General features: G+C 44.4%; 1 protein-coding gene across 13 annotated transcripts in view; it reads left to right on the top strand.

Moving 5' to 3' along the window:
* The first annotated feature begins 275 nt into the window (after positions 1 to 275).
* Positions 276 to 18,739, top strand: part of LOC104486768 (sulfate transporter) — a 45,097-nt gene continuing 26,633 nt past the window's right edge. For 10 of the 13 annotated variants that reach the window (XR_015260109.1, XR_015260103.1, XR_015260104.1 and 7 more), the window contains exons 1-4: positions 372 to 410; positions 5,824 to 5,919; positions 6,181 to 6,834; positions 9,105 to 10,475. Coding sequence is in view for 5 of the 13 variants with exons in the window: in XM_086758837.1 (XP_086614963.1) it covers positions 6,193 to 6,834; positions 9,105 to 10,475 (2,013 nt within the window). In the remaining 8 variants the exon portion in view is untranslated. Of the gene's footprint in view, positions 411 to 1,035; positions 1,059 to 5,823; positions 5,920 to 6,180; positions 6,835 to 9,104; positions 18,074 to 18,739 lie in introns of those variants that run through there. The other 3 variants (XM_086758834.1, XM_086758833.1, XM_086758836.1) reach the window with 3 other exon arrangements.

Raw genomic sequence — 18,739 nt, 5'->3', positions numbered from 1 at the left:
TTTTTCAGGGGTAAGGAGCAGAATCAGTGAGTCACTCTCTGCACCAGGCTTTCTCAGGCCGCTCATAACTCAGAACACAGTTGGAATTAATTAGAAAGTAAAAACTGAAGCGTTAGGGCGGGGCGCTGGTGCTGGCGGCTCAGTAGGCCAGGCCTTGCCCGCCGCGCTGGGCCGCCTCCGGGGCCCCCCCGCGGCCTCTGGGGCGGCCCGGCCCGGCGCTCCCCGGACGGGCTCCGCGCTGGGCCGGCTCTCCCTTCTCCTCCCCTCCCCTCCCCTGCCCTGCCCGCCGCTCCCGGCCCCCTCACGGGGAGGCGGGCGGGGGCGAGGCGCAGGGCCGGACAGGCGCTGCCGAGCCTGTGCGGCCGGTCCCGCCCGCTCGAAGTCTGCCCGGAGCCGCCGGCGGCCCCGCGGTGAGTGGGCGCCTCAGCGGCGCTGCGAGGAGGGGGAGGCCGGCGCGGCGGGTGCGGGGCGAGCGGGCGGGACTCAGAGGTGCGGGAAGGGACGGGCAAGGGCGGTGGGGTCCCGCTGTGGGCCCGTCTCGGCTCGCCAGACGGTGCCTCAAAATAAGGAGAGGAGGATAGGAAATGAAAGCCGGGGGGCCAGGAGGAGAGGGCTCGCTCCGAGGTGGGGGTGTCAGCCCCCCGCGGGGCCGGGTGTGAAGGAAGCGGTGTTGGGATCGAGAGGATGAAACGGAATGTTGTATTAAGAGCGTTGTAACTTCCCTTTCACAACTGTTGGTTGGCTTCCAAGGCTCTTGGTAGAAATCCGCAATTTCAGGAGTAGAAAAAGTGCGTGATTTCTTCTCGCTGTATGTTCTTCTTGCAGACTTTAATTCTTTTTAAAAAACCAACATTTTAAGCAGTCCCTTATCCAGCGCAAGCCCAGTGCGTGGCGGTTGCGGGCGCAGCCCTGTGCCCAGCACACGCAGCCCCCCGCCGCGGCTGCGGGGCCCGGGCTGGCAGCCCCTGCCCGGGGCAGCACCTCTAAGCCAGCGCTTCCTCCACCGGGCCTCGCTGCCCCAACACGGCTCTTCGGTGTTTTACCTTCGCTAGCGAACGGTAAGGGCCGGAGGAGGGTCCTAACCTAGAAATGACTTGCTGAAAGCACTGCTTCGCAAACTCGCTGTGACAGATCTGGTTCGGATGGAAGCTGCCGGAGTGCTGCGTGAGGCGCAGCCGGCTATCTTCCAGAGGGATCTGCTTCAGACAGGGCAGGGCAGCGTAACCGTCGCACGCGATGTACAGCCGCTTTCGCAGAGGTGAGCCGGTTTTCCTGGAAGGGCTGGCTGTGAGCAGGGCTGCTGACTCCCATGGGGCCTTCCCCAAAAAGGCTGGGGGCTGTGTGAGGCTGGTGGGCAGCTTTGCTGCTGCTGCCGCTCAGAACTGGTATTTGAGGTAGGAGGAGATCGAATATTTCGTACAAAAAAAGGTTTTATTGTCCAGCTTTGCAGGTTTTCCTGTTTGAGTCAATGACTGGTGACTATTGTTCCAACAGCAAGGTAGCTCTGTTCCTGAATGTGTTGCTTAAACATAGTAGATGTGGTATGTTGTTTTGTGGTTCTTAGTAAGATTTCAGTCTTCATATGATTTTAAGTCTCTTATTGAAATAAATGTTTGTAGCTTGAATCTTTTGTTGGAGGATGTTAAAGATTTTTTTCAAAAAGCTGAATTATCTTCCAAGGTAGGTGCAGTGCTGTTCCAGTGCCTATCTCTGTGTTATCATGGCAATATTGAACTTCCTTGTTGCTCCACAACAGTTAAGAGATTATTTAGAAAAGGCTATTGTCCAGCAAGAGTAAGGACAAAGATTTAGTTATCAAAATGCTGTAATATACTTTCCTTTTACACTCTTAGGGTTAGATTTTCCAAGGACCCAGAGGTAGTAGGTCAGCTCCAGTTCAGTTTATATGGAACTTGGATTTCTGATTCACCTGCTTCTCCTTTACATCTCTTCAAGCTTGTAATGTGTTGTTTCAGCAAGTGAGTGAGCTTCACAAGCCGTTATTCTCTTACTGTCAAGGTGACTGTGAACAGAGAAATGAAGTCTGAGCCAGCAAGACCCTGTGCTACAGGTGGTGTTTCCCCAGAGACAGGCTCACCTCTGCTGTGTCATGGGATCAATAAGAAAAGCCCAGATGGGATCCATAAACAGTCTGTAAAAGTCACCAGATCTCAAGAATGTAGCACCTCCCACATCTTTATTTTATGGCGGTCATTTGATAACAGAGATACTGGAAATTTCCTCAGTTCTGTATTGTAGTCTTTTTCTTTGTATCTTAGATAAAGCATTGTGGCAGTCAGACACCCCCTGAAGATCTTACTCAGGCCAAAAGGAGCTGATAAAAAATTCTAGGCATACAAATTAGTTGTACGTAAATAGCAGCTTTTAAAATAAAAAGCACAGTAGCTCCTTTTCCAAGTGAAATATACAGAAGATCCTTCAGTATACTGAACTAAAGGGTGGTTTGGTGTTTTTTTTGGCTTTTTTTTTTTTTTTAAGAACAAAATGCAGTTTTGCTAGGCAAGCTTGGGCTAAACGGTTACAAAAGTAATACAGAGCAACGCTTTCAGGCAGAAAAAGGTGAAATGGGTGTTGGAAATGGCGTCATTTCCTACTGTCCTGACATTGTAAGAGGCTGTGACTGTGTGATGAAAGGCCCTTTTCATGCCACGTAGAGAAAGCTGTCAGGCAGGTCAACACAAAGATCCAGTATATGCTCAGACTTTAGTAGCCAAAAAGATTTTACTTAGAACATTTCTCTACTGTCTAGGCACAACCAAAAAAAGACAGGTATCAGCTACTATGCAGATGTTTTACGGCACTGTGGAGAACTAAACTGAACTATCTGGGTTTTGTGTTGGAGTTCTGTGGCACGTTAAGAAAAACTCCCAGGTTTGAGTGGGCTGTCTGCAAGTGCTGGATGAGGGAGAGGGGAATCAGACGGATTTTCAGTACTGCAGACACACGCTTTTGCACACTATATTAATTTCACTCTCACTTTGTAGTACTTGCTTTTTTTTTTTTCTAAGTGCTATAAATAATCTCTGAGTGGACTTTGCAATACTGTATGGTGGGTGAGATTAGATATCTGGACGGTAGGGATGGGTTCTCCTCCAAGCGTGATCACTATGTGATCTGGAGTATGTTGCTCCTTGCAGTGCACATTTCCTCATTGTCAAGTTCCTAATTCTTTGTATGGCTCTTCTGAGCCTATAGTTATTCTAAAGCACATCAAAGATACTGAAATGGGAGGCATTAGCCAAGGGAAGTAGTCATTATAGGGTGTATATAGGTACGTGATACAGTAACTCTGCGTGGCCAGGAGGCTGTAAGATAGAAGTTTGGAATAATCAAGAAGGCAGGTTGGCAAAGCTGAAGCTTTCTTCTCCTACCATCTATTGTACTAGGTGATTGACTTGTCTAACAAGAATGAATATAGAGACAAATAAATACATTTGAAAATTTAGACCTAAGAATGTGTATGTATTAGAGTTCTGGGTGGACTTATCTTTGGATCCAGAACTCTCAGTTCTCCAAGTTATAAGGGCCAGGACCAAAAGAAGGACATAGATACCAGATGTAGGACTTGAGTTCAAACTATGGAATTTTCCACTTCGGTCTCACCTAAGCCAGCAGTGTATTAAAGGAAGAATGAAGCTTTTTATGGAGTGTGACTTTCCCTAAGCAGCAGCTTTGCCTGTGCTCAGAACAGCAGCCGCAGAGAGGCATGTTCTCCCCAGTTGTTGTACTTACAGCTTTCTTCATCTTTCTGATTTGCAGACCACCCTGCAGAGCCCATGTGTGGTTCAATGAATTAGGCATAGGGTTGGAGGTATGGGAGTATGGAGCAGGGCAGAAGTCAGAGAGACTTTTGGTGTGTTGCTAGAAATATCTGGTAGGTGTGGAGAACAAGAGGTAGGCATTAATAAAGTGTCTCGCACAACATGAGACCTGGCAGTGCTGTTCAGTCTGCCCTGGCATGTAACAGTGCATGACTTGTGTAGGTTGTGATGCCATAACAGGAAGGCATACAAGCCCTGTCTTACGCAGAAAATCCATCCCAGCTGACACCGTTGTGCTGTTCACAGTTTTGGAGTCAGGGAGGTCTCTGTTCAAAACACGGCTCCCGTTTAGTAGCAGTCCAGTGGCAGGCTAGCAAAGAGCGAGCTGTGCTTGGTCATTTGAAAGGATGCAGGAGCTTGCCCACCGAAGAGACACTCACTGTCTCTGAGTCTGTGTGAATGAAAACACCTTTTGGGAGTCCCAGCATGGAGCAGAAGATAAAATATGAAACTCCGCCTCGGGTATTTTCTGTTGGCTGTCTGTTGGCATCTGTCCTGTGTGTTGAGTTCAGATAGCCCTCTGCGTGCTGTAGCCTGGTAGCTCCAGGGAGAAGTGTGCTATGGTGCAAGGTGGAAGAGTTGGATTACTGGAGTTGAATTGCTTTCTAATTGGCAGGCTGTTCTGGAAATCTCTGAGTGTTTTTATCGGGAAAGAGAAGCCAGTGCTTCTACTCTTGTGTGGCTTCCTTTTATGTGGTTAGGATCGTTTGCTTAGGGTGTTTTAAGACAGCAGGTGCTTGGATTGGTATTGTCTATCTAGCCAGAACCCAAGGTAGTTCATCTCTGTCTGAGCTAGCAGAGCGCTGGAGGCATGGCTGTGTGTAAACCCTTATGTAGGGCTGATGCACGGCACTTTGGATACCTCTGTATGACAGCGTCAAACCTGGAATGGAAGAATGGAAATCATGCGCTCAGCCAGCCAGACTGAGGTGTGAGAGAAGGCATTTCCTCTCTGCAGAGCCGTAGTATCAGTGCCTTGCCATGGGCTGACTGCAGCAGAAACGAGTAGTTTAAGCACCACACTTAAACTAATTACTCTCACTTCTCCCCTCACATGTTTTTTAGAGACTCGCACTGAAGTGATAGTAGCAGTGAATGTTTTATAGCTACTTGTGAAATGGTGATGAAGTGAACAAATTTTGAGACGGACTTTCAGTGGCCTCCTCAGCGCTGCTAGCTCCAGTGCCGATTTGGTAATTAATTCAGTCGTAAACTCAGTGTAGAACATCAGTATGGTTGATGTTTGCACTGCACAGAGAAGGTGTAATTAGCACATAAGGGATATGTTGTTATCAGCACTCCAGGACTGCAAGGCAGTGTTCGAAAGGGAAGCCTGGGAGTTAGACTTCTCGGGTCCTGCTGCGGTCTCTGGCCTTGACTTCGCTGTAGCACCAGGCAAAAGAGTTTCAGGCTGAAATTTATCAACTTCAGTGTACTGGTAGTAGCAGGTATTGTGGCTGAAAGAGTTCTCTGGAGGATTCTGGGTGTTTTCTGGAAACCAGGAGTGTTGTATGAATGCTGGCAATCACTGTTGGTACAAGTTTCGTTAGGGCTTGTCTTGTTAAGACTGCTCTTTCACGTTCAGGCAATATGTTTCCAGTACTAAATGTGCATCAATATAACCACTGTGTTTTACTGTCTGTAGGCACCGTGAACTAGAACACACATTCCAGCAGAAGTGTTCCACCTGCTTTCCATTGTGCCCGTTAATGTTTTTCACCTGTGTGTATTGTTTTGAAATCCAGCTTTTAAAAACTGTGAGGAGCATTGTTTGCAGTGTGTCATTGGGTGAAATAAAGCCACTGTGTAAAGATTGCATCATCTTAACAAATCTTTACAGTATTTGGCAGGTGTAACCACTGCATTAAAAAAAAATAGACCAAACTGTACAATGCTAGAAATACACTAATTGTAGTTAATTTTCAGCAACCGAATTGGAGTGACTGTTGGACTACAGTAAACCCTGTGTCTGTCTTTGCAGGTGGAACAGCCTGCAGATAGAGATTTTATCAAGGAAACCTCACAGAGAGACAGTGCTGCTGCATTCTTTTCCATTTCACAACATTGCCAGCAGCAGGTTTGTTCTGTGGGATATCAACTTTCCTCCTAGGGAAGGTGATTCTTGCTTAACAGGGGTATAATGGGGAGACTTTTTCCAAGTTTACCTGGGATTTGCTTTCTCTATGCTGAACTCAGACTTTTAGCCCTTGCTTTTCATAAATACTGTATTCACTCTATTAAAAAAGTCTCATGTAGCACATTCATTTATGGTTTAATGGTCCTTATGGTTGGTTTTATGGTTTAATGGTCCATTTATGGTCCTTCTTTGTGTTTTTAGAGAGTCCTCGAGATGGCGGCGATGGAAGAATTCAACAACGTCCATTCAGTGACTGAAATGCCAGAAGGAGACGATGCTAAACGCAGCTTCCATCACAGAATGTTCTTGGAACCTCAAGAGAAGAAGAGGAGCATGAGGGCTCTGATTGTCAAGCAAGCAAAGAAAACTTGCAGCTGCACTCCAGCCAAAGTTAAAGACTATATTTTCAGTTTCTTTCCTGTCTTGCAGTGGCTTCCTAAATACAAACTAAGAGAGTACCTCCTGGGAGACGTAATGTCTGGTGTGATTGTGGGGGTTTTACTAGTCCCACAGTCAATTGCCTATTCTCTCTTGGCTGGGCAGGAGCCTATTTATGGCCTTTATACATCCTTTTTCGCTAGCATTATTTATTTCATATTTGGAACCTCCCGCCACATCTCGGTCGGCATCTTCGGTGTGATTTGCCTGATGGTGGGACAAGTGGTGGATCGTGAAATACAGAGAGCTGGTTATGACTTAGAGCCAGCTGCGCTCAGCGTCCTCACAGATACAGCAGCGTATGTGAACGCCACCGTTTCGCCGGCGAATCGGACATCGCAGGAGCTGCTCTGTGATAAAAGCTGCTATGCAATTAGGGTGGGAGCCACCATGACCTTCATAGCTGGAGTTTATCAGGTAAGAGGAGGTGGGCAAAAAGGTATTCTGTGGAAATCATTTTAATTCTTCTTTAGGCGATTGTCCACATGAACAGCCTGCTGGGCTTGAATATGTCCTCAGTCTGCATCCCAAGGGAGTGGTCACAGGGAGGACTGGAGGTCTCCAGTTACTGTGGTGCAAGAAACTCTTCTGTGTCCTCTCCCAATTTTAGTAGCATTTTGAGCTTTCATTGCTGCTCCGTTAGGGACTGTAAGGACCTGCACATAACCACCTGCTGCTCTCACACAATCTGCTTGCCACCTTCCTCACTGTGACCTGAAACGTTTTTTGTTTGTTTGTTTGTTTTTGTTTGTTTGTTTTTTTAACTGGCTTATAGCTTAGGCCTCCATTTCATTGGGCCAAAATGTGGTGTGTCAGCTTTTAATTCCAGACTTCAGTCATCTGCCGTTTCTTTTGTCAGAAAATAATCTAGACGATAAAAGTATCTCCAGTTTCTCTTTATTTGTCACTGTGCTTCTAAAACTGTGTTGTTTGCCCATTCAAAGCCAAAACAATGCCCTTATATGAAGAGGATACTACTGAGCTGATAAAATATATTTGAAATAAAACTTTTAATGATTACCATATTAAAATACAATACTCAACAATATTTTACCACTCCATCTCTAATTACTTCCTTGAATTCACTGCCTGCTGAAGTTAAAGCAGATATTTTTGTTTTTAGAGTGTCATGCATTAACCAGGATGGATGTAGTTTTAATGGTATGGCAGAGCTGTGGTGTTTCGGTTTGTGAGTTTGGGTTCATTTGTTTTTACAGTAACCTTCAGGATGTTAGCTAATCAAACTGTATAGGAGCAGAAAAGGAAACATGCTTGTGATACTCTGAACCACTGGTTCTACACACAGCATAGGACTTTCTTGTTGAGTAATTTCAGAAATATTCAGGAACCCCTGAGTTACAGTGGATTTTGTGTTTAACAATTAAGTTTCTTTATATGAAGAAGTCAGATTACTTTGTCTTGAGTCCCTGTGAACGTTAGGCGTATTCTACTTGCTGTCTCTCTGCCTGCTAACCAATACATCTTCGCACCCTCAAATGTTGTTGGAAGCTCCAACCAAAATAATGTATTTTTATCAGAAACTTTACAATCAAATCACAAAAAGTGAGCTTGCTCACATGAGTTGCCTACAGCATAACTAGGTAAGACAATTATTGCTAATGCTTTACAGTTAGAAAAACCTTGAATTAACCTGGTTACTAAAGTTGTGGGGAAGCCTTTTCTGGAGCTTGGCTCTAAGCCGATGTCCAGTCAGTCCAGGTCCCAAACCTGCCTTCTCTTCAGTAATGCTTCGCAGTTCTTAGGAAGTTTCCATCCATGATCCCAGCCTTCTTCATTTTGCCTTAACTGCCTAATATGATATATCAAATTGACGCTACTTAAAGTTTAATACCTGTAAGTTCTGGCCTACAGTCTTCAGATAACAGTGTAGACATCACTCTTGGCCAGCGCAGGGAATTAAAAGGTTTCTAGCAAACTGTTGTGAGATGGTCCACGCTTCATTTGGCATGGAGGTCGGTGGGGAGGAATGGACATTTAGCAGGTGCGAAAATGCATGTGTAGAGTAGGTATCCATAAAACCAGTCATTTCCATGAGACAGCACCAAGGATTTGTCCATTCAAATAGCATTAATAAAAATGAATGACAAGACACTTTAAAAATTTATCTCTGCTTTTATCATCTGCATCACAAGAGTTTGCAGCTCATATACTTTCTGAGTCAGATGCACCAAACTTTATGCAGTGCAAAGGACAACTGTTACCCCATAAGCTGTATTTTTATTGCGGGTTGTGAGCTCTATTGTAAGACAGACAAAGACAACCAAAAAAGTTTTGGGTCCCTGCAAAGTGCACAGAGACTATAAGAAATTGAGAGAGAAATGACAAAAGTAGCCACTATTCAAGTGCTTTTTTTCCCCCAGACTTTCTCTTTTGCCTGCTGGTGTAACTAGAAGTTAGAACTGAACCAATGAGCAAACAACAAACATGGGTTCAGAGTATGAAGACCCCCAAAAAAGCCTACTTGATGTCAGAAATACGTTTCATTTGAGTGCGGTGCACCAGGAGCAGCTGAATGCTGGAGACTGTTTTCTCCATGCTTCGGCCATGCCTTATCCTCCAGGGCCATGCACACTGGTTTTTTTATCCCACCTCTCTCTAGAGCCCCACAGTGATGACATCTGCAAGATTTGTGTCCTAATCTGTTCTGTGTGGTTGATTCTTTCCAGGTGGCCATGGGTTTCTTTCAAGTGGGCTTTGTCTCAGTGTACCTCTCCGATTCATTACTGAGTGGATTTGTCACGGGTGCCTCCTTCACCATCCTGACCTCACAAGCCAAGTATCTCCTGGGCCTCAGCATTCCACGGAGCAACGGTGTTGGCTCCGTCATAACCACATGGATAAACATCTTCAGAAACATACACAAGACCAACATCTGTGATCTCATCACCAGCTTCTTGTGCTTTCTTGTACTTATCCCAACCAAAGAGCTTAATGAGCATTTTAAATCCAGGCTCAAGGCTCCAGTACCAGTTGAACTATTTGTGGTTGTGGCAGCTACTCTGGCATCTCACTTTGGGAAGCTGAGAGAGACTTACGGTTCAAGCGTTGCTGGACGCATCCCAACTGGGTTTCTGCCACCCCGCCCTCCAGACTGGAATCTGATTCCTAATGTGGCTTGGGATGCAATCCCCATAGCTATTATTGGCTTTGCCATCACTGTCTCCCTCTCAGAGATGTTTGCCAAGAAGCACGGTTACTCTGTGAAGGCCAACCAGGAAATGTATGCCATTGGCTTCTGCAACATCATTCCCTCTTTCTTCCATTGCTTCACAACAAGTGCAGCTCTTGCCAAGACTCTTGTGAAAGAGTCCACAGGCTGTAGGACACAAGTGTCTGGCATGGTGACTAGTTTGGTGATACTATTAGTCCTTCTTGTGATTGCACCTTTATTTTACTCCCTTCAGAAGTGTGTCCTTGCTGTCATAACCATTGTAAACCTCAGAGGAGCTCTGCGGAAGTTCAAGGACTTGCCAAAAATGTGGCACTTGAGCAGAGTGGACACAGTGATCTGGCTAGTTACCATGGCAGCCTCAGCACTCATCAGTACTGAAATTGGTCTTTTGGTTGGTGTTTGCTTCTCTATGCTCTGCGTCATTTTCCGAACTCAAAGACCGGAGGCACCGCTGCTTGGCTGGGTGGCAGAGTCAGAGACGTATGAATCCTTGTCTGCTTACAAGAACTTGCAAACTAAGCCAGGAATCGTGGTGTTCCGTTTTGAAGCACCCCTCTACTACATCAACAAAGAGTGCTTTAAATCCACCCTGTACAAGCAAACTGGGGTCAACCCAGTCTGGGTGAAGGCAGCAAAGAAAAAGGCAGCAAAAAGAATGCTTAGAGAGAAAGAGGTGGATTCTGCTGGCAACCAGACCAACATCTCCATGGATTTTGTCTCTGAACCTTTGGGGTTTCACACGATAGTGATTGACTGTTGTGCAGTACAGTTTCTGGACACGGCAGGAATACGCACGCTCAAAGAGGTCTGCAAGGACTACAGGGAGATAGACGTCCAGGTGCTACTGGCCCAGTGCAATCCTTCGGTGAGGAGTTCCCTGATCCGAGGAGAATTCTTTAAAGAGGGGGAGGACCACCTTCTCTTCCACAGTGTGCACCAGGCTGTGGACTTTGCGTTGGGTGCACAGGGGCACAGTGAGACCACGGTTTCTAAGAATTAGTTGTGGAAATGCAGCAAGTTGGAACAAAGCCTGGGAAAAAAAGGCCGTGGGTCTGTATGTCTATGCAATATATGTGCACTCAGATAAAAAGAGGCAGGGTTGTTGTTAACACAGTGGTTACTGTGCAGTCTGTTTTGAGGCTTTACGTTTACCTGCCGGTACAGTGATTCAATAGGAAGTACTGAATGAAGGCAGTTCTCAACTTGATTATGGCCAATCTGTGAATCTAAGGGTTTTTATACGGTTATTCATCTCATTTCTCTTCTCTCTTTAACTTTCCAAGTGTCAGTTCCCCTCTGAGTTTTCCTCATCAGCGTTGAATTCTTTATTGTAACCCTGTCTTTATGGATGGGATGGGATGGGATTTGAAGTAGGCTGGACATCCTGTCCAGCCATATAATGAGAGGCAACTCATTCCTCGTCCCTCATTCTGGCATTGCTTTTCCGTATCACCACACCCATATATTTTTTTTAAGGAATGACTGACAGGGACTGTTTGCTCTGGTCTTTACTGTAGAGTGATTGGTTGGTGATTTTGTAACCTCCTTGAATTCAAGACAGATAGATAAATAAAATTAAATTTGCATGAAGAGATCTTAACGAGTAGCTTCTAACCACCTCTCACCTCCAGAGGCTTTGTTGTTTTCTCCTGAGAGCCTACTGCAGCCAGGCAGTGGGGGCATGGTTATCTCATTTCTATACGGGCCCTTACATGTCGGGAAAATTTGCCTCTTTAGCTTGAATTTTTTGAGAATTATTTTTATTCAGAGGTGACTGTTTAGAAGTCTGATTCATGCTTATGGTCAGTCATTTTGTTTTCCTAATATTTAGGAGCTCTAGAATTGTGGATATTAGATATGGAAAATCTCTAATTCTTGACTTTCAATGGAAGACAGTCCCTTATAGCCAGTTATATATACCAGGCAGACTGAATCACAGGCACAAAAATGGAAAGGGCTAAGTAGATGATCCAGTATTTGTCCAAATTTGCCCATGTGACACAGACTTCCTGTGTGAACGCAGGTTTTATTGACCGTAAACCATTTGCACATGCCCTGCCATGGACTTTATGTAATGGGAATGAACAGGCCAAGAAATACAGCCATTAGAAAAGGAGCCAGAGAGAATTTTTCTACTGAATGTTATTTCACCTAGTTAGTGTAAATAAAACTTTGTTCTTTGATTTTAAATTATGCAGGACAGTGAAGAGTGCCTGTTCTTCATGCTAAAATACAAGCACCAGGTAGGAAGTAGTTCTCTTTTCTTACAGCAACAGAATGCAATTATGAAGGCAGAATTGAGAGATTAACAGTTTTTACTGAATACCAGCTATATATAGCATACAGTACCTCCTTGGAAGATGATGGTTTCTCCCAGGGGAGTTTATAGTCTGAATTGCGGATTCTTTGCACTTTCGAAAGGGAAAAGGTGTTGTATACAGACAATATTATCATCCTTTGTCAATCAAAAATAATGAATCAGGAGTCAAAAAAGGAATAAATGCAATATAAATCATGAAACATTTCCTAAATAGAAATATATTTTGAGTTTAGGATTGTTTTCTTTTTTTTTTTTTCTGAGCTAGGACCAGTAACTATTCCTGTCTTTCTGTGAAAGCTGAAATACCACGTATCACTTCACTCTAGGAGCTGGGACCTCAAGAGAAGCCATTAGATAGCAGAAATATGAGTGCTTGGACCTGGAAACCTTCATATGTTAACAGAACTTAACTGTGTTTTTAGGATGTGATGGCAGCACTCTGGGGGAGGTGTGGGATGGCTGTAGCACATATTGAAGAGGAGCACATAGCTGAGATCCGTGCGTCATGTGTTCTAGAACTGGTATTGTTAAGGAAACAGGTCTACAAGTATCAGAGAGAAAATGCTCAAGCTTCTGCAGAATTCAGAAAACAGAAATATTTTTCTTTCCTAGCCTGAAGGCATGCTTGTACAAGGAGATGAATCCCAAATAGCTGCTGCTGAATTTTTTCTTTTCTGTAGAAATCTCCTGCATGAACATTTTTACTCTGGGCTAGGAATCCCTTATGCAGTTTGGATAATTATAATTACAGGATTGGTATAACCAGAGTGGATTAGCCTAAGCCATATAAAAGCAGTGAGTGGGGTTAACACCTACATAGGGAGCGAGTACAGGATGGAAATTATGTTTTAATTCCTCACCATATCTGTTTTGCGTTGAGTTCCCATTTAGAGCCCCTGGGCTGGTGTTGAGAGAAAGCTGGCACGCTTGCGGCAGCTCCCGCAGCTGGCTGCCAGCTCGGGAAGGCTTGTCACCACAGGGGCTTGTGCCTGGCCACCGACGGGCTGGCTGGTGGCCGGGGAGTGGTGCAGACCCACGCATGAGTATTCAGCCGATGGCAGTGCTGAGGCCTGGGGGAGTCTCTTCAGCACGGTTTGTTCACATTACGGGAAAGCATCTCTAGAACTTGAAAAAAAAGCCTTGATGCCATTTTTAAACACTGATTTTAACTAATATTTTTCAAGAGAGCAGAACAGTGCTAGAAGCAGTGCCTTCTTCTCAAAGTCCTAATGAAAAATTGCAGCATGGCAGACAGTAAGTAGCGTATGTTGTTGTTGCAAATGTTCCTGCCTGCCCACGGCTACCTCACCTCTTTGCACCTCAGATGTGGGCAGCTGAGAGGGAGAGGAGGAGTGAGCAGCCAGCCAGGAGACTTCCTCTAAGGCAGGTCAGTCGTGGTGGGATAGAAGTAAAGTAGAAATTGCTCTGGGTGATTCTTTCCTCTTTATGCTCACAACTGCTCTCTCTGATTCTCTTTGCATACTGCCCAGGTGGAGATTTTTTGACCTGTGACCATGCACAGGTTTGTGTAGCCACGTTCTAACTGAGAAGGGGAAAACAGTAATTATTTATTACAGGTTGTTTTTTCAAATCCATTTCTCCTTGTGCCAGGAAGGAAGGAATAGCAATGTTACTTCCAAGAAGTACGCACTTTCCACAGCTAGCAGGATGTGTATTTGTAGCTGCTGGGTATCTGTTTACATAAAAGCACAATAAACCAGCCATAAATTGATTTTCAAAGAATTAATTTAGATTACATCTAAAAGATATACTGAAATGATTTATGTTTAGCTAGAGCACATCGTATTTGGCCTCAGTGCTGTTTGTGCAGCCATGACTGGCAATACAGCCTCCAAATTCCATTTGAAGCAAAACACAAGAAACCATATTAAAATGTAACAGCAAAAGCAACCAGCCAACCGAAAGAACAACGTTTAATGTTCTTAGTTAAGATAACATTGAGAGGTCATAGTATTAATAAGTCGATATTAATACACACAGCCCTGGTTAAAAGGGAACAGAAATAAATATCATTTGCCAGAGAGTTCAGTATAATAGTTCTTTGGAATTAACTGAAGTTTAAAGCTTATGATGCCTGGAATTTCTTAAAACAGTGGGTTTTCAGCCATTTTCCTTTTAGGCCTAGAATAATAGAGACATGAATCTGATTTAAGCCTACTGGCAAGAGGCACATTTTGCTTGACTGTGTTTACGAACCCTTTAGAATTAATCCAGTTTTGCCTTTAGGAGTCAGGGACCACTGACTGAAAATTGTTGCCCTAAAGAATTTGTTTTATAAAGGAATTTCATATATATATATATATATATACACACACATATATGTTTATGTATATATGTGTATTTATATTTGTGTGTGTGTAGGTACATATACATATGCCTTTTGCTGCTGTATGATGAATGCAGCAACTATATATATGCAGTTGTGCTTTAGTGATGCTCCTGTTTCTGTCCTGGAAAGAGTTCTTCTGCCTTCTACTGTTTCAAATAAACAGTGAAAAATAGGTACCAGATCTTATAAGGGGAAATCTGCTGTACCCACTGCCTTCTGTGCCTTCCCTTATCCCTGCCTCACAGCTTAATTTGTAATCTGTAGGAAGAGGGAATCTCAGAATGAATGGTTTTGGCTTTATGCATTTGTCCGGACCAGGAACGTTCATCCCAGGTGCAAGCCTCAGAACCCCAGGCCAGAATAGAAGATGGTATAAATCAGTTGATCTCCATTCCCAAATGTACTAATCAGCAATTAACAGTCTAAATGAAGAATTAAAGAGATCATTAGCACATTCATTAATGACAACTACACAGCATTATGGAAATTAACGCTCAGTCTCAGCTATACTAAAGACTCCTGTAAATGTCTTTAGGAGTCTCCTGCTAAATGTCAGGCTCTTTTTTTACCTTTATTGCTGCTATAGATAGTAGTGTCACTTCGTCCTAACACGGCAGTTGCGCTAATAAATGTTTAACTTGTGTGAATGTTTTGACATGGAAACAATTTTCAGTCCACTTCATAAAACAGGGAAAGGTACTGCAGTGTGGCTCATGGTGCTTATTTTTGGATTTATAATGACATTGCCAGCCTTATTCTTGTGTGATTTGGTGATCCTGATTTCCTTACAAGCCATTGCAGCTCCATCTGCTCCTCTCTAATTCCCTGGGATACCCACCTCCACCTTCATGACACTTCTTTCTGTGTTTTGCTGTAAGACATTGCGTATGATTGACTGTAAGTAGAAGAATCCTTGCCTTTGTGTATGTTGCTATTACTTGTGACCTGCTACTCAATTTTCATGCTAGATCTTTTGAGAAGGCTCCCGAGCAGAGAGTGTGAAACAACCCCAAAAAGCCCCCAGTCCTCTGGGGCTTGGAGAAAGGGGGCTGTGGGCAGCTGGCAGGGGGGCATGGCTGTGCCTGTCCTGAGGCTTTGTAGCTGCAGGAGCAGCGGTGGTGGCCGGGAGTGACAGGTTAACCTGGAGGGGTCTTTATCGTGGGGCTGCTGCGACACTGCGTCGAGCAGCCACGTGCCTTTCTCCTAACAAGTATAATAATAACACAGGACCTAGTTCTGCTCAGTACTGCTGTATGAGTCACTGTCCCAAACTACATATAGAAGGGATTTCTGTTTTCATGCTTATTTATTTTTATCTGATTTTAATCTAAGTCTGCACATGGCCCTGCCAGCCAGGGCAGCAGAGCTTCCATGACTGCTGCTCTCCTTCCCCATGGGGCTGCAGTGATGAATGGAAAGGTACTCTTGGGGAAAAAGCAGCCATTCCTTTGTCTCCACTCGCTTCTGCTGGCTTGTGCCAAGGGACATGAAAATCCAGTGCTGATGGGTCTGAAGTGCTGAGGTGAGGAATTGCAGGCAGGAAAGCATCCTGGCTGCCGCACCAGGGTTTTAAGCCGGTCGATACCCAGATGCCTCCCACAGCCTTGTGGTGAGGTCGGCCGTGAGCTCTGCCTGTGCCAGGTCCTAGGTCTAGGTCTTACCTTGTGGGGTCCAGTTTTTCTGTGGCCAAACCTCCCTTGAAAAGACCAGAAACACTGCACATCTCCTTGGGTCTGGTTCCCTGAACCTTTCCCCCAAGGGCTGTGCCCACTTCCTGTTCTCCACCACGCTCAGCTACCTGCTATCATCTCCAGTGCTGCTGGTGCAAAGAGCTTTTAAGCAGGTTGAAGTCACATCACTCACCTGTCTCCGTTCCAGAGACGGTGCAGGAATATCTGTGCTGGCCCTGCCGCTGGGCACAGAGGTGGGCGCAGGGCTTACCTGGGCTCAGCATCGACTTTAACCTCCCTGTGCTGCCAGCGCAGTGAGGAGCGCGGCTGGGCCATAGGAGACTGCTGGTCTAGGAGAAGATCATAGAAACTGGAACAAGAGGAAACCCTTGAGTTGAGGGTGAAACTCTTCAGGCAGATAGTTTATTTCAGGGCATTATCTTCTGTTGTGGTTTGTTTTTCTTTTTTTTTCACGTGCTTTGGAAAAGTGATTAAATGATTGAAGTGATTTACATTTTAAAATCATTTTACCGACATAGCTGAGCCAATGAAGCTGTGACGCAGATAGCAGTGATCTACTGCTCCTGCCATACAAGGTGCTTTGTGTCGCTTACTTTGCTTTGCTGAGTCTCAATGTAGGATACCGTTGCGAGACTTCAGTATTGATGTAACTGTCCACACGAAACGGGCTTTGCACTTCTAACATGCTGGCGCAGACAAAAGGAGCAGTGTCTTTAGTGCAGACTTTGCACTGTGAATGACCTTGTTAAGTCCCAAGAATTACTTGCACTTGGTTGTCATGTTTGTAAGCCTTTGTAGAATCTGCTGCTCATGTGAAAAAGTATCTAATCTTTACTAGTTCAAATTCCACCTGAAGTGGAAATAATTCTGAGTCTTGCATTTTCTTTTGAGATCATTACAATGCTAAAAGTGAAGCCTCTGGTTAGGTAAAATGGGAAATATTTTATATATATATATATATGTAAAAATGTAGTGCACAGTGTAATTAATACCTATTTTATTTTCTAGTGATAATATAAGCTAAGGCATATTGCTGTTTCTCTAATGTGCAGATAAACAAAATATGACAATAATGGATGAAGAATCAAATCTCCATTGAGTAAACTTACTGCCAAAAATGTTTGAATTCCAGCTCCCTCTAGCTCTGAAAGCACTTAGCTCTTAGTCTGGCTCCCAGATGATCTTAGGACTCCACAGGAAGACAGGAAATGAAACATTTTGCTGGACTTAGGTGCAAATTTTTTATGTCTAATTTTTTACTTAAGGAAGTAAATTTTTTATATATTTGGAATGCAGCTGAACCATGGTTAAAGAGAGGTAGAGCCTCACTGCTTCTGGTGATCACATGATGCTTTGAGTTCATCAGGCTCTTGAGTCTCTGACCATTATCTCTGGTACTTTGTTATGTTCTGGGGTATGATTTTTGAATTATTTTAAATTCAGAATAATTTTAGATATTTGTGATGTAATGTTTTGTAGAATAAAGAAAATGGCAGATTTTGCATGGAGTAGCTTTTTTCAAGTTGGAGAATCGGTTTAACCAAACAGGAATGGAGTAGATTACATTGGTCAGCTGACCTAGACTGTTTACAAAATAGTTTATTTGAATAAAATGTGGAAAAGTTCTGTAGTATGTATAAAAGATCGGCTTACTTTTCGCTATGACATGTCTATGCAGTAAAAATAAGGTTTGCCCCAGTTCGGTGGTGGAATCCAAGGTGCTGGGGAAGCGATGCGATCCCTTATATCGGTCCGTGCTGGATGGGTGTTTGCTGGCACGGGCCTCTCCTTGCGCCCAACGTGGGGAGAGACGTGTTGCCATCAGCTCTTCCTTGAGTGCTGTGCTCACCAACCAAACGTTTCTGGTGAGAGTTGTGTTTTGTCAGTCGCCTTGTTACGTCCTATGATGAGCTATGGGATATATCTTCCGCGTGTTGTTGATCTCCTGTACACTGTCTCTGTCAGAGCTGTATCAGTTGTCATTTTTAAATGCTAATGTGCCTTATTGTCATTGTATAAGATTTGTTAGCACAATAATTTTCTATCAGATACAGTAAAATCTTTGGCATTTCTTTATCACCATTAAAAGATGATATTTATGTTTTTTCTGTTGTTGGACATATACTTGATACCTTTAGAAGATGCTGCAGCTGCAAATTTTAAAAAGAAAAGCCGCGCATATTTGAGGAGTGAGTCCCCAGTCCCTGTTTCTCCTGACAGGAGCGCCCAGTGCCGGTTGTAAGGCTCGGTGTGTACACAGCTGTGTGCACTGTTCTCCCGCCGTGTGTGTGGTACACACGCAGGGACGTGTCCTGCCAACATCAGCCAGGGCATGAGCTGGCAATAGCTGGCCAGCAGCAGAGTTTCACCTCCTTCTGACTTTGGTGCCCTGTGCAGCCAGGCTGCGGTTTGTCCCGTGGATCATAACGAGCAGTAAGCAATGTGATGGCGATGACGTGCCATGTGCCGGTGAGCAGCACCCTCCTGTGGGCCAGGTCTGCTTTGCTAAGATGCAAGAAATGATAGATTTGGTCAGGTTTGGTGCTACTTGTACTTTATAGTATGTGTAGTTGTAGCACATGGTATTACATATTCAGCCTTACAAAATTGCCTCAGTGTATTTTAGCATTATTTTGGCATAACAGGTTATATGACTTGGTCAGGTCATGGCCAATAAGAGTCAGAGCAGAAGTCAGAGCAGCTCTGGGTGCAGTTCTGGGCAGTTACTGTGAGCATTATTTCTGCATACATGTCCTTGAATTACACAA

The sequence above is a fragment of the Chlamydotis macqueenii genome, chromosome 14 (genome assembly GCF_036417535.1).
Source record: "Chlamydotis macqueenii isolate bChlMac1 chromosome 14, bChlMac1.mat, whole genome shotgun sequence".
Taxonomy (NCBI): Eukaryota; Metazoa; Chordata; class Aves; order Otidiformes; family Otididae; genus Chlamydotis; species Chlamydotis macqueenii.
This window is presented reverse-complemented; position numbering and strand designations above follow the sequence as displayed.